Genomic DNA, 15299 nt, shown 5'->3' with positions numbered 1-15299 from the left:
CAGCATGTGTGAGGGGGAATAGAACTGGTGAAAACGATACAAATGCATAACCTCGAAGAATCTGATTTAGCAAGAGAGGAAATAAGTTTTCAGTTAATGTTTTGAGTTAAGGATAGACAGAGAATATTTAGTGTAGAGGAAGGGGACCGCTGAGTGTGGTCGAAGACTAGGGAATAGACGATGGAATTTGTTGAGTTGATAGGCGGAGAAATTTACTTTTTCCTCAGAAGGAGACAAAATAGTCGTACAGAATACAGGTGCTGATAGGTTTAGGGGAAGACAGTGGCAGGATTACCATCAGCTTGAAAGGAAACACGAGATAAAAACAGAGGGATAACATTCCGAACATCTGTTCCTTATTCTATGACAACACTCAGCTGTCCATTTAAACAATAAACATATTTGGTCTATCCTCAACTCATAATTTCATCTCACCTCTTCCTAAATCAGCTTCTTTGAAGTTGTGTGTTCTGTATTAGTCTTTCAGTTTTTTACCCCTCACAAATGATATCCAGGGGCCTTGTCTGTCCTCGTATGGAGAGCGCATTTCATATAGGAGGGGCTTCACTCACATAGCTGTTTTGGACTCGATGGAGTCAAACCTAAACTCTCTTCTTCTATAGCAAACTCTGCTGCAATGTTGCCCCTCTGTCTTCTACAGACATTTTCATGATGATTGCCCTTCTAAGCTTGCTAACTACATGCCTCCACCTCTACTGTGGTCCCTTTTTACATAACGTTCTACTCGTCTCTATACTATCCTAATTCCTTATGCAGGTTAACTCCAGAGCAGCCTTCCTTCATCTATTTCCTCCAGCCTATCGAGACACTTCTCCATTTGAAATCAACCACTCTCTTCTGGCCTCTCATTTTTCACTCATGTTGGAACAGAGAGGCAGTGGCTGAATGGTTAGTGTGCAGGTCCTGCGTTCACCAAGTTCTGGACAATGCGGGTTCAAATTCTCTGCTACCACCTGGGATTTTTCAGTCATTGCCAAGTGGCATAAGGCTACCCACGTGCTGTCCTGAAGATCACCTATCAACCCCAACTCTAGAGGAACTGTCCAAGTGAATCAAGAATGAGCTCCGGCGGGCAGCATGAGCCAAGAAGAAATGGTGCTGCTATAAACACTTGCCTGCGCCATGACGGGCTTGGGTCGACCACCAGGGCCCAGAAGAAAGCCTACCAGCGCTATAGGCCAGAGTGTAAAGAAAAAAAAACTTGGCTCGGAGTTTGTCAGCTCTTTTGGGGAACAGTGCCAGATGTTTGACTGACAACTGGATTGTCCTTACACTGTGAACTACACATCTCTATCCAGATTGGTACAGGTGCTTATTGGAGGGTTGCAACACCTGACCACACCTGAAAGAAAGTAACACCAATATTAGAATAGCCCTCCACCCTCAACATGCTGCAATGTCATTAAAAACTTTAATTTGATTGCTACAAAGGTTTTACTAATGCATTTGTTATTCATTAATATACTGATGGGGTAATTAATCTTGTTTTATTTTATAATTGTTCCAGTTCTTCTCCAGAGCCACTGACCTTTTTTTTTGTTAATCTTAGACCTACTCATATATTCCTTACCAATTTTTGTCACATAAGTAGCAACACTCCACTATCCCTATGCTCAGGGAAATGGCTTATTAAATCAATTTGTATAATCAGAATTTCTAATTAATGTGACTGGAGGAAATATAAGAAAAGCAAATGGCAAACTGACTAATGTTCCTGGAAATATACCCATGATCAGTGGCAGTAAACAAATGAAACAGAAAACCTGATGGAGTACAAAGATTAGGAAGAAAACTACGTAGATGACAGAGCTGGGATAACTGAGCTTAAAATTGTCTGACATCTGATCTAAATCTAGCATGGACAAGCTGGAAGAACAGCAGAAACATGAACACAACCAGTAGACTGGGCATTGGCAGATACCAGTTGTTTGCTCTTGTGAATGTCACAAATAATATGGAAGAGGTTGTTACGTACGTAAAGAGTTTACCTACATGGAATTGTACAACAGTCAGGGTGGCCAAGAGGAAGGTGGCGAGTATGTTTTGCTGTATTTGGAAAGTCCCAGTGTAACTGTAGATAAGTAAATAAAGAAAACGAAATGTGTGGGAGTAAATCATGATGAGAAGCCTTTGAAAAGACCTTATAATTAGTTCAGAAATTCCTATACTTGAGTTTAATAAAGTAGCTCAAGTATATACAAAATGCTTTCAGAATCAGAATTCCCAAAGCCTGAATAAATGTTGGTGGGCAGGAACACATTCACATAAAGGCTGTGTACCATGCGGGTTACCCAAAGTCTACTTCCCACGGTCTCCTGAATGTGTGTGCCTGTGTTAAAAACTCAGCCCACCTAGCTGTTCATCCTCCCTTTCAGGATGCTTGATAAATGGAAACCTGGGAAGGTAAACTCTGGTTTTCATCATATTCATTCTCTAACCAATCATCAGGTTCTGTGTTGTTCCTCCACAACTACTGTTGCTATAGTCTTACTGAATTATTTTGAAAAAAAAATATCAAGGAGATTACACAGTTTGAAAGTATTCAGGTCTGAAGATAAATATGAAGAAAACTAATGACCCTCCTTCAAAGCCTGTATGCCGTCAGTATTACTAGGAATACAGTCACCAGGAGTGACATGCAGTAATACTTGTATTTATAATAGTTTCACTAACAAAAATACACTCAAAAGGCCCTTGTTTGGGAACTATGACAAACTACAACTTATTGTTTTTAAGTTACCATTTGCAAAGGTTAAGGAGTCAAATATTATTAGTTATTGCCCTCTGACTGGTCCGTCTAATACTTAATGGCCCATATAATTATAAATGATCAGACGGGATGGCCCAGGCTAGGCACATCTGTGGTGCTGGGAACAATTATTAAGGTTGCGTCACCACACTAATAAATTTGCTAACATTGTCGTGTTCAAAATTCGAGCCAATTAACTTACGGTGCAACTGTGCCAAATTTGACCTGTCCAGCCCACTCCTGAGTCCTGACCCCCGGATTGCCACTCAAGTGTCGGTCCCTGGCAACAAGTACCTAACCATCTAGTTACTATCCTCTGGGAATAAACATGCATTGTACGGGATAGAAGGCCAGCAGTGTATGTCTATGTGTCATATGACAAGACCCAAACAGGTAAACAGCAATCGCGATGCTAACTTTGGTCCGTGTCGCAGTAAAGATTCCACTGTTCCAAAATGTCCCTGCCTAGACACACGACCCAGCTGGCCTATTCATACGAACGAAATGCAGCCCATGATCAGGATCACTGATAACCCAGGGCAATGACTAGTTAACTATCTCCCTCCCTCGATACACCTTCATAATGGCTGCTCAGCATTTCATGCAAATGAAGATAATGAACAATAAGCAAAATATATACTAGGGTAAAATTCTTTGTGTAATTAGATTTATATATTAATATTTTCACCTGGTTAGGTCTACCTCTTTATCAGTCTACCTACCTATAGAAAATCCACTTCCATACGTTTGTGTGTGTGTGTGTGTGTTAAGCAGTGACAATCACTAACCTGCAACTGCTGGATCATTCAGTCCAGCCTGGCTGTCGTTCAGTCATCCCGGGGAGTGTCTGTTCAGCCGCTCGTCTGCTGGGGGTATATAAAAAAGTATATACCTGTGTGATATACCTATGTGGAGAAAAGGAATAGCCTATATGCTAGACAATCCTTCCAGGCTGTGTTATTGTATAAAAAACATTTATTCTAGAAAGGTTTTATTTTATGGTGTTTTTCACACACCATTTATAAATGAAAAGCATATTCAGGAAATAAAATATACTGACAAGGAAAGGGTAACAGCGTGGCAACAAATCGACTCACTGGGCCTCGCCCGCTGCACCCCGACATCTGAACCAAGGAGGCTTGCCTACCCTTGATATAAACCGTTCACTGACGCACCGCTGAGCTACAGTCACCAGTCTCACACACACACACACACACACACACACACATCGATGTACGGGACACGACGGTCTGTTAGTGTTCTGGGAATGTCTTAAACTCACCCATATGTCTGCATCCCTAATTAATTAAGTCGCGTTGTGGTGTTTTTTGCTTTATTTTTGAGCACATATCGGCAGCAAAATGATGGAAGAGGTGCCACTCACCCATGCGGTCAGCAAATTATGATGGGCCGGGAGGGAGGACTACAGTTTAACGCAAAGCCAGGCACATTACCTCGCCAGTGCATCTGCAAGACTGTGGTCTGTTAACTGCAAGGATACTACATAGTTCCCATGCTTGGATGTAGAGCCTTCTAGAATTCTTGATTACCAGACATCTAGCAACTACCCACGAACCGAAGCTTCAACCACCGGTTCAGTTTCCCGTTCGCCGCACGGCATCTCGCGTAGTGACTTGCCTGGGTGTTGTTATTAGGCTCTCAGTCGCCTGGATAGTTGCCACAACACAGCAAATGATCGTACTGGATCTCTCAGTGTGTGTTCAGAAGAGGACACAAAGGCTGCTTGAACATGGAAATTAGGCCTCTGCGAGGTTCCTTCCTTATCGCCCTTGTACCAGTGTGTGTGTAGGGGGTAAGGACTGAATGGAGGATGTTGCCGTCTGACGATCATTAGAATGTTAATCTATTAACATTGTGCCAAGAAAGAGATTGACAAATTTCCTAATATACAAAGTTCAAATATTAAAGTCGAGCTACAGTGAACGGATAAGATATTTTCGAGAATAAGGCTTGTCAGCGTGAAGCGTGATGTTTTCTTATTAACATATAGACTACCTATTAAGTAAACTACTGGATTCATTCATATTATTTAACGGTTAATAACACCATCCGGCGTGCCTCGTTCCGCTGATTTACTGATTGAATAGTCAACATTCATTACTGTTGGCTTGTTACGTATTTGGTTGGAACAGTTGCCATGACAACATAACGTCATATATAGACTGTGTGTGTGTGTGTGTGTGTGTGTGTGTGTGTGTGTGTGTGTGTGTGTGTGTGTGTGTGTGCCACGCACGCCAAACAAGCCTGATTGAGAATGACACGTGTAGAAAAGCTTAAAAATTCGGACACTTGAATCTTAGTCATGCGTACTTTTTCAATCTGTGCTAACATTGTCAAATCTTATCAAAAACATCTAAATACAAATATAATTATTCAAACATATTAGCGTCCACCTGAACTCGATTAGCATTGAATATTCTATCAACAAAGATCAAGTGCTGCGTGACTGTCACGGTGACTGCACAGGATGCTTCATAATGAAAAACCTGCTCGGGACTCACCTGCTGGAAGCTGAAGGGCATGACGCGGGTGTCGGAGGAGCCGCCGCCCCGCCTGGAGCCGCGGTGCCGCCTCGCCGCTCGTCTCGTCGGGAATGAAGATTTACTTCCTCGTGAAGCGGTGCTCCAGGCCTGGGTCGAGCACCGATTCGAAAGTGTTAGTTGAACCCATAAAGAAAATTAGCCAGCTGTTTCTATTTTTAACTTTAATGCCCATCTTAGGTCCTCCCCTCCCATACACATACTCGTACATAAAAATGCCCTCCTGTGTGTTCAGACGTTCCCAGAATTATTGAGTAAGCGGCAAGGAGCACCTGATAGCTATGAATATAAGAGAGAGAGAGAGAGAGAGAGAGAGAGAGAGAGAGAGAGAGAGAGAGAGAGAGAGAGAGAGAGAGAGAGAGAGAGAGAGAGAGAGAGCAGTTGTGGCACAGTGTGTAAAAAGATGAAGGAGGGAACATCATGGTGGAAAAAGAAGATATTGGAAAGATGGAGTAAATATTTCAGTGAACTGTTAAATGAGGAAAATGAATATACGATAAATGAAACTGAAAAAGTAGAAGGCCCACAAGAAAATATTATGGAAGAGGAAGTAAAAGAAGCACTTAAGGAAATGATAATAGTATAGAGCAGCAGGACCCTCAGGGCTAACAGTAGATTTAATAAAAGCAGCAGGAAAGGAAGGAGTGGTGGAGTTGACAGGAGTGTTAAACCATGGATTAAAAAAGGGAAAAATACCAGAAGACTGGAAAGGAAGCTACACTATACCCATTTTTAAAGGGACAGGAGATGCTTTGAAATGTGGTAACTCTAGGGGGCTAAGGTTACTGGAGCATGGCAGGAAGGTGTATGAAAAAGTCCTGGAGAAGAGGCTGAGAAGGATGATAAGAACTGATAAATGTCAGTTTGGCTTTTGTCCTGGGAGGTCAACAACTGAAGCAATATATACTATGAGAGCTTCAGGAAAGGTTCATGGAGAAGAGGAGACTGTATCATGTTTTTGTAGATCTAGAGAAGGCATTTGACAGAGTACCATGGGGAATTATAAGATGGGCATTGAGAAGACAAAGAGTACCACAAGGATTGGTTGAATCGGTGGTGGCACTACATGAAGGTACAAAATGAAGAATGAAAACAGTGGCGGGAACATCAGATGGGTTCGAAATTGGAGTGTGGGTTCAGCAGGGCTCTGCCCTTAGCCCGCTCCTGTTTATAACAGTAATGGAGGAGGCAACAAAGGAAGCAGGAGGAGAGGCACCATGGGAGCTGCTGTATGCAGATGACTTGGTAGTAAATGCAGAGACAGCAGAAGAAGTTAAAGAAAAGTTTAATAAATGGAAGGAAGGAATGGAGGAGAGAGGTTTGAATATTAATATGGAAAAAACAAAGTATATGGTGACTGTAAAAGAAGCAAGAGAGAAGATTAAATCAGGAAAACACTCAGGTGGATGCTGTGGGAAGGGAGTAGGGATAAATTTAGTCTTATGCTGCAGGCAGTGGTGCCACCTTAGATGCTCAGGCCTCAGAAGTGTAAGAGGAGTGCAGAATTTTACATGCCCGGCTTGTGTAAGGAGACAGCAAGGACAAGAAACTGAGAGGGATGAGCTAGAGGTGAATGGAGGAGAGCTGGATGAGGTAGTACATTTCTTGTTATCTGGGAGATGTTCTGGACTGTGAGGCAGGAGTGGAGAGGACAGTGAGAGCGAGCGTGGCGGCAGCGTGGTTAAAGTGGAGGGAGGTGACTAGTCTACTTGTGAATCGTAGCATCCCTCTAAAGAGCAGAGCAGGGGTGTACCAAGCGTGTATTACAGTGGTTCCCAACCTTCTTTTCAGGCGACCCCAATCATGCACCTCTAGACATGACTGCGACCCCACTAGTTTAGTTGTATATGTGTTACTATAATGGAATAACACCATGTTTGATATTTTGAGGTTTTGGCGACCCCAAGAAAATCGCTTAGCGACCCCAGAGTTGGGAAAGGGGGGTGTATTAGATCAGTGATGTTGTATGGAGCAGAAACATGGGCTCTAACTAGAAACTTGATAGAGGTATTGAGAGCAAATGATCGCAGAAGGCTGAGGTATGTGGCGGGCATCAGGTGGCAAGTCAGGGTGTCCAGTGCAGAGGTAGCTAACAGATGTGGAGTACAGGACCTGGAAACAGTGCTCAGAAGGGAAAGACTCCGATGGTTTGGACATGTGAAGAGAGCAGGGGAGGATACAGTGCTGGGCATTTTGGAGAGATTGGAGGTAGAAGGAAGGAGACCAGTTGGTAGACCTAGGAAAACGTGGAGAAGTGTATACAGGAAGACTTGGCATTGATGGGATTGGATGAGCATAGGGCAGAAAACAGAGTGGAATGGAGGAGAGTCATAAAGTGTCCAGCCGCTCAGGAAGTGAAAACGGACGTTAAACAAAATGATGATGATGATGACATATGAATGAATGCCCTTGCTGATTGATTACATGTGAATTAAAATGAGTTTTTGCCCTGTGAGTAAATCCTCAATTAATGGAGCATTATTTTTGTCTCAGCACAATCATAACAACACAGAGAATGGCGAGGCCCACAGGTTGCTGCCCCACTCTTTACAAACAAAATGGTGCTGGCACCAATCATACATTCAATTCAACAGACTTTTAGCATCAATCTACACTCCTTGCCCTTCCATTAGTCCACTTTAGTGAGGAATTACTGTACAAATAAACTGTCAGGTGTTCAATCTGCCCTTTGCCCTATTACATATACAGAGCTGTATGTACGGCTTCACATAATTTCTCTGTGGCCTGCACTGCAGCCACCTGGCAATCACCTTCATCCGGGGAAAGTTGACTCTTCAGAGTCCAAGGCAGCTGGCTACTGGTGGGGACTTGTGGCCTGGCTCATGATGACATGATCACTGTTTAGGACAGAATCAGGCCAACAAACTTCCCTTGTGTCTAGCTGCCTGGAGGCAGTGGTGGGCACCGCTAACCGGAAAGTTAGATTCGCTGACTGGTAATGCACTAACTAAAAGTTAGCTTCGCTTACGCTAAATTGCTAAACTGATAAAGAAATTAGTGGAAGCTAACGCTAACCTCTAACCGCTAACTTTTTTATATGGATTTAGCTCCGGTTTAGTATTTTGGCTCTAAAACCCTTATAAACAAACCTAGTGACCTGAAACTTCAAAATGTTGTAGCTTAGACATAGAGCTTTCTAGAAAGGTATAGCATGCATGGTCCTCTTGGGGTGGCACATGACGCACCAGAAGTGCAAGACATTGGGGTTCGCCATATCTCTTGATTTAAGGACAAAGTACTTCTCCAGGTGGGGCCACGGGTTCCAGATCTTCTGGGACTCCTGGCCGTCAGCTTGAGTGTCCTCCGCCTCACCCACAGCTGCTGACGGCCCCCTAACAGGGCCAGCATCCTCAGGCGGAACAAAAACGTCCTCACTCCGGTCACCTTCCATGACTTTGATATCAAACGATAAACAAGGCGACAATAATGAACACAACTGCAGTGACAACGTTGCAGCTGAACTGAACAAGGAGCCCAAAGAGCAACAACAAAAAGAGAAGAGAAAGAAGCCTCCAGTTTTTCCTAAATCCATATATTTTACCCAAAAATTCCAGCAAATTTACGCACATTTTACTTTTTTCCATAACTGTCACTTTTATTTATATCATTTTAAGTTTATTTCTTGTCAGGTGGAAAATATTAAATTCTTGGTATTAAACCCCAAGTTCAATGAGTTGGAAATGGAAGATGCATTACCCTAAAATACCCAAAAGTTTCCCTAATAATTGTCCAATTACCCAACTTTAAGGCATAATTTACCAAAAACTGGAAGCACTGGCATTGTTGCGCTACGTGGCTCAACTGGTGCTGTGTCTGCCCACAACGGATAAAAGCAAACCTGTATGAACTTTTTAGTGGACTTTAAGTTAGCGGACGAGGAACTACATGTAGCAGAAGCTAATTGGTCCACTAGCTGCTACCAAAGTTAGTGAAAATGCTAATCAGCTAGCAAAAAAGTAACAAAAAAGTTAGCTTTGGTAATTAGCAGTTAGTGGAACCGTGCCCACCACTGCCTGGAGGAAATGAGAAAGAGAGAAAGATTTACAAGGAAGATAGCATCATAGATTAGGGAACAAAGGTTCAGAATATTCTAGTAACAAATAAAGATAATAAATAGACTTGGGAAGGTCACATCAACATGCAAATAAATGATAACAAAGAGACAACCAAAGTAACAGTGTGTCAAGCCAGGAACCACATGAGCCACAGCAAACCACGAACCAGGAAGAGATGAAGTGAGTGGCTGGGATGGGGCACCTCAGCACCAGACACAGGGGCAGAGAACCAGGCACAGATGAAGTGAGTGGCTGGGATGGGGCACCTCAACACCAGACACAGGGGCAGAGAACCAGGCACAGATGAAGTGAGTGGCTGGGATGGGGCACCTCAGCACCAGACACAGGGGCAGAGAACCAGGCACAGATGAAGTGAGTGGCTGGGATGGGGCACCTCAACACCAGACACAGGGGCAGAGAACCAGGCACAGATGAAGTGAGTGGCTGGGATGGGGCACCTCAACACCAGACACAGGGGCAGAGAACCAGGCACACATGAAGTGAGTGGCTGGGATGGGGCACCTCAGCACCAGACACAGGGGCAGAGAACCAGGCACACATGAAGTGAGTGGCTGGGATGGGGCACCTCAACACCAGACACAGGGGCAGAGAACCAGGCACACATGAAGTGAGTGGCTGGGATGGGGCACCTCAGCACCAGACACAGGGGCAGAGAACCAGGAAGAGATGAAGTGAGTGGCTGGGATGGGGCACCTCAGCACCAGACACAGGGGCAGAGAACCAGGCACACATGAAGTGAGTGGCTGGGATGGGGCACCTCAGCACCAGACACAGGGGCAGAGAACCAGGAAGAGATGAAGTGAGTGGCTGGGATGGGGCACCTCAGCACCAGACACAGGGGCAGAGAACCAGGCACAGATGAAGTGAGTGGCTGGGATGGGGCACCTCAGCACCAGACACAGGGGCAGAGAACCAGGCACAGATGAAGTGAGTGGCTGGGATGGGGCACCTCAACACCAGACACAGGGGCAGAGAACCAGGCACAGATGAAGTGAGTGGCTGGGATGGGGCACCTCAACACCAGACACAGGGGCAGAGAACCAGGCACACATGAAGTGAGTGGCTGGGATGGGGCACCTCAACACCAGACACAGGGGCAGAGAACCAGGAAGAGATGAAGTGAGTGGCTGGGATGGGGCACCTCAACACCAGACACAGGGGCAGAGAACCAGGAAGAGATGAAGTGAGTGGCTGGGATGGGGCACCTCAACACCAGACACAGGGGCAGAGAACCAGGCACAGATGAAGTGAGTGGCTGGGATGGGGCACCTCAGCACCAGACACAGGGGCAGAGAACCAGGCACAGATGAAGTGAGTGGCTGGGATGGGGCACCTCAGCACCAGACACAGGGGCAGAGAACCAGGCAGAGATGAAGTGAGTGGCTGGGATGGGGCACCTCAACACCAGACACAGGGGCAGAGAACCAGGCACACATGAAGTGAGTGGCTGGGATGGGGCACCTCAGCACCAGACACAGGGGCAGAGAACCAGGCACACATGAAGTGAGTGGCTGGGATGGGGCACCTCAGCACCAGACACAGGGGCAGAGAACCAGGCACACATGAAGTGAGTGGCTGGGATGGGGCACCTCAGCACCAGACACAGGGGCAGAGAACCAGGCACACATGAAGTGAGTGGCTGGGATGGGGCACCTCAACACCAGACACAGGGGCAGAGAACCAGGAAGAGATGAAGTGAGTGGCTGGGATGGGGCACCTCAACACCAGACACAGGGGCAGAGAACCAGGAAGAGATGAAGTGAGTGGCTGGGATGGGGCACCTCAGCACCAGACACAGGGGCAGAGAACCAGGCACAGATGAAGTGAGTGGCTGGGATGGGGCACCTCAACACCAGACACAGGGGCAGAGAACCAGGCACAGATGAAGTGAGTGGCTGGGATGGGGCACCTCAGCACCAGACACAGGGGCAGAGAACCAGGCACACATGAAGTGAGTGGCTGGGATGGGGCACCTCAGCACCAGACACAGGGGAGGAAAGCTTCAGGGAAACACTTTTCCTGCACTGGATTACTAATGACTTACAACAACGATGATGATGATGATGATAATGAATACTCAAAAAACTTTCTAGTCTGCCATAGCAAGTTTGTACAAAGGCTTGAAAACACAGGAAGGAAAACTGGGATGCTCTGGAGAACAATCCCCCAGTCATTACTGTTATCTAATATCATTATCAGCTATTGTTATTATTATTATTATTATTATTATTATTATTATTATTATTATTATTATTATCAGCCAGTACTAGTCCACTGCACAAAAAGCCTTTCGGAGCAAGCTTCAGTTCTCTCTCCCTGGTGCTAGTGTTTTCCATCCTGCTCTGCTGACGGTTCTAATGTCATCGCTACACTTAGTTCCCTGTCTGCCCTGGCTTCTATGACTCCTAGTTCTCCATATCTCCCTCCGTCTGGTCTTGTGTGATGCATCCTGCCCTGGCTAAGGTTCTTATTTCATCCCTCCACCTTGGCTGCTGTCTGCCCTGGCTTCTATGACTCCTAGTTCTCCATATCTCCCTCCGTCTGGTCTTGTGTGATCCATCCTGCCCTGGCTAAGGTAATAATTTCACGTCCATCTCATTATATATCACTCAGGGTTGTACTTCAGCACATGGTTTCCCACCTCTGTCTGTCCATCAGTGTAGCTCACCTCACTCCAGGCAAGATTCTATTTCACCTCTCCAGCCAATGTTTGTGTGGCCTGACCATTCAATTCCTACACTTGCTGGGTCGCCATTCTACTGAGAGCACAGATGAAGCACTGCCGCCATCAGCCTCACCTAACAGCCTCACCACACCCCAAGTAGCTCTTCACTTGCCTTCACTTGCTGGGCCACTGGTTATACTAATGCAAGGTCTGCCATTATGAAGAGAGCGTTTTAGCTAGTTTGTCCACATCATTCCAACTAATATGCAATACTAACAGGAAAAAACTAAGTAAGGAAAATGAAACCCAGCAAAAGTCTCCATTTGCTCCCTCCCCTGCATGACCTTTGCATACCTCCTCCTCCCATCTTAACACACAACAAAAAGCACACCCCCATATAAACAACATCCCTTAATGTGTAACAGCTGATACCTTGGTCTGGGCAGGAATATCACAGAAGTGAAGTTGTCTGGGTGGCCGAGGCGTTCGCTGAGCCACTGCAGCGCTGTGTCCTCCATGCCCTGCGTCACCAAGCCGTCACCTGTACATCACAACAACCGTCAGGGTCCGTCCACACGGTCAAACACTGTCTGTCGGACAGACACTGTGTTACCATATCATAAGGCGAACCAGGATGACGTCATAGGCGTTGAAATGAAGGAAGTTGATATGGCAACAAACAGTGGTACCAGATGAAGTTGTGTACCATAGTTTCTACTCCGTTCACCAGGCAAAGATCGGCAGACAATGTTCAAAGTTGATGTTCGCTGGCAACCCACGGGTATCTAAGTCAGTGTTAGTATGGGCTCAAGAGACAGGTGACAGACGTACGGTCAGCCATGTTGACAGGGCAGGTGAGATCTAATCAACTGACAGCCTCAGTTCATCTGGTTAACAAGTAACTTTGTTCATCCTGTGCCTGGCAGTATCGTGTACTTCCAAGCCTCTGTCCCACCAGGCAGTGTCCGAAGTTCCGATACTACGAAAATGGGCAGTGTCTGGTACACCTCTTGGTGCTCGCTTCTGACGTCATCAGCGAGCCTTTCCGCTTTCCATTGTTAACTGGTAGCAGCGTTTGTCCGACGGACATTGTTCGACCGTGTGGACGCACCCTTACAAGGCGTTCTGCACTGGTACCACTATGAGCCAGACATGGCCACCAACACACTGAGGTCCCTGCCATGATACTTAGGTCCTTATTTTTAACGTCTCTGCCTCCCATTATGACTGTTAACCAAGGCCACAGAGGAGATTAACCGGGTGTTCATGTGGCTGTTTTTCCCGTCCAAGGTGCAGAAGTTGTGTAACACTGTCTCCAGGATCACAGAACACTCCATGAAAATTTCAGCAACTGCTACAAGAGGCTTTTCAAATGGAAACTGAGTCACTGATATGTTTAAAAATAGGAACTTTATTCCCTCAGCCACCCCCCCTTCCTGGTGTGACTGATCCCTGCCTCAGGTTATTTCTGTTGTGTTGATGAAGGTGACCCAGTGCATCAATACTACAGCAAGTGTTAGAAACTGGAGCTGATGCTGATGTTGGCCTGGAGGGTGAGGGAGGCTGTGGGGCTTATTGGGCATGTCAGCCGTGATGGCAGGGGCTGAGGCTACTTGTAGTGTAGACTGTTTCTCCTGCTGACATTGGTGAGTTGAAGGCAAGAAGCAACACACACCTCTTGTTAGCTCATCAGGCATTGTTCTGTCCCTGCCCTCCCCTTACTTTACTGTCTCCTAGTGTTCATACTCCATGGAGGGGACTCAGGGTCTACAGTGGGGCCCTGGCTCTAGTGATATTAAGAGGCTGAAAAATGTCCAACCATTTCAAATGGTCCGTTTGGGCGGTAGATTCCTGGGTCCTCTCCTCCCCTCTGCTCTGCCACACAGCCCCAACACCTGTTTTTCCCTCTCCTATGTTACCTGTAGCTAACACATGAGAGGGAAAAACAGGTGTTGGGAGTGAGCGGCAGAGCAGAGGGGAGGAAAGGACCCAAGAAATCCGCCGTCCAAACAGACTATTTGAAATGGTTGGACCAAAGTTTGGGTGAAAATTTTTAATAAAAAATAAAAACAGACAAGAACTCATTGGAAAATGCCTTTTTGTGCTCTGTCTCATGTGCTTTAAACAACCCAACCTACATTTATAGATGAACATAACCACCAATATGGAAAGGCAACGAAAAAGCTCTGACTGTGTGTGCTCTCTATTGAATACAGATGTTGGGAGTGTGTTTGCTCACTGAAAGCCCAGACCTCTGCCACCGTGACCACTGCCACCCCCACCACCACACCCAGCGAGACACACGGCAGCCCCCTCTGGTGCTGCAGCAGCCCTGCCTCGGGCTGGCCTGTTGTTGTGCAGACGGGGGGCAGTGTTTGTACATAAGGCAGACGATGTAGTTATGTGAGTGGCCAGTGACACCTTTGCAGCACCTTCTACAAATGTTTCCTTTGACTGTGATTGTTGTTTTCAGTAAAGGGTCGCCTATAAGAGCTGCTGAGGGAACACTGTGATGGGGCTGCTGTGTGGAACGCTGTGTTTGGTGCGCCCAGCTGATCCAGTGTCAGTGTGTTTCACCCCCACACCCACGGGGAGCTGTGTGACTCACCAGTGGACGGAATGCACCACTGCAGCGGTCAAGTCCTCTGGTCTAGCAGGCTGCTGCAGGGGCAATGTCACACACCAGCACTCAGTTGGCCTGAGCCGCATAGCTCCCCATGAGTGGGGCAGGCCAAGCGGGACACTGGATCACCTGAGAGCCACAAAGCTTCATTATGAGGTCACCAGGGCTTACCAGTAGGGGTCATCCTGGGTCACAATGTGCAGGATGTCCAGCTTGTTGAAGGGCAGCCCGGCTTCCTTGCAGGGAATGTGCTTGTTGTCCTCCTTGGGGTCATAGTGGAAGTAGGCGTGCACCCTCACCTTGCTCTCCCTGAGGTGCACCGAGCTGCTGGCCGGGAGCAGCCTGAAGGTCATGGTGCCCTCCGCCTGCACCTGGAAGGGGACAGGAGGTGGGTTGGTTACTTGTGGGCTCAGAAAAATAAATAATGATATTAATAATTGTAATGATAGCTTTATTTCATCCAGAGCAAGTATACAGGAAAAGCAAGGCAAAAGAGAGAATAAAATTTGACCAACATATATATATATATATATATATATATATATATATATATATATATATATATATATATATATATATATAT

The 15299-nt window shown here is 46.1% G+C and overlaps 1 protein-coding gene and 1 long non-coding RNA gene across 5 annotated transcripts; both read right to left on the bottom strand.

The window, feature by feature from the left end:
- Positions 1 to 365: 365 nt before the first annotated feature.
- On the bottom strand, positions 366 to 15117 carry LOC126991154 (MAGUK p55 subfamily member 3-like). 4 transcript variants are annotated; one of them, XR_007745214.1, is made up of 6 exons: positions 14888 to 15117; positions 12526 to 12683; positions 5293 to 5421; positions 3559 to 3636; positions 2014 to 2092; positions 1225 to 1363 (listed from the first exon to the last, which is right to left on the bottom strand). XR_007745214.1 is itself a non-coding variant. In XM_050849918.1 (4 exons), the coding sequence occupies exons 1-3, from the start codon at positions 15067 to 15069 to the stop codon at positions 3573 to 3575; spliced, it is 375 nt and encodes a 124-aa protein (XP_050705875.1). In that variant the 5' UTR covers positions 15070 to 15117; the 3' UTR covers positions 366 to 1363; positions 3559 to 3572. The 4 variants fall into 4 exon arrangements, 1 of the variants encoding a protein (XP_050705875.1); XR_007745216.1 differs by having other exon boundaries at positions 12526 to 12679; XR_007745215.1 differs by having other exon boundaries at positions 12526 to 12634.
- On the bottom strand, positions 9591 to 11652 carry LOC126991157 (uncharacterized). The gene is made up of 3 exons (XR_007745218.1): positions 11338 to 11652; positions 10250 to 11081; positions 9591 to 9801 (listed from the first exon to the last, which is right to left on the bottom strand). It is a non-coding gene; the product is annotated as an uncharacterized LOC126991157 (long non-coding RNA).
- Positions 15118 to 15299: the final 182 nt, after the last annotated feature.

The sequence above is a fragment of the Eriocheir sinensis genome, unplaced genomic scaffold, assembly GCF_024679095.1.
Source record: "Eriocheir sinensis breed Jianghai 21 unplaced genomic scaffold, ASM2467909v1 Scaffold247, whole genome shotgun sequence".
In the NCBI taxonomy this organism is placed as follows: domain Eukaryota; kingdom Metazoa; phylum Arthropoda; class Malacostraca; order Decapoda; family Varunidae; genus Eriocheir; species Eriocheir sinensis.
Note: the sequence above shows the minus strand (reverse complement) of the source record. Positions and strands in the feature narration are given on the sequence as shown.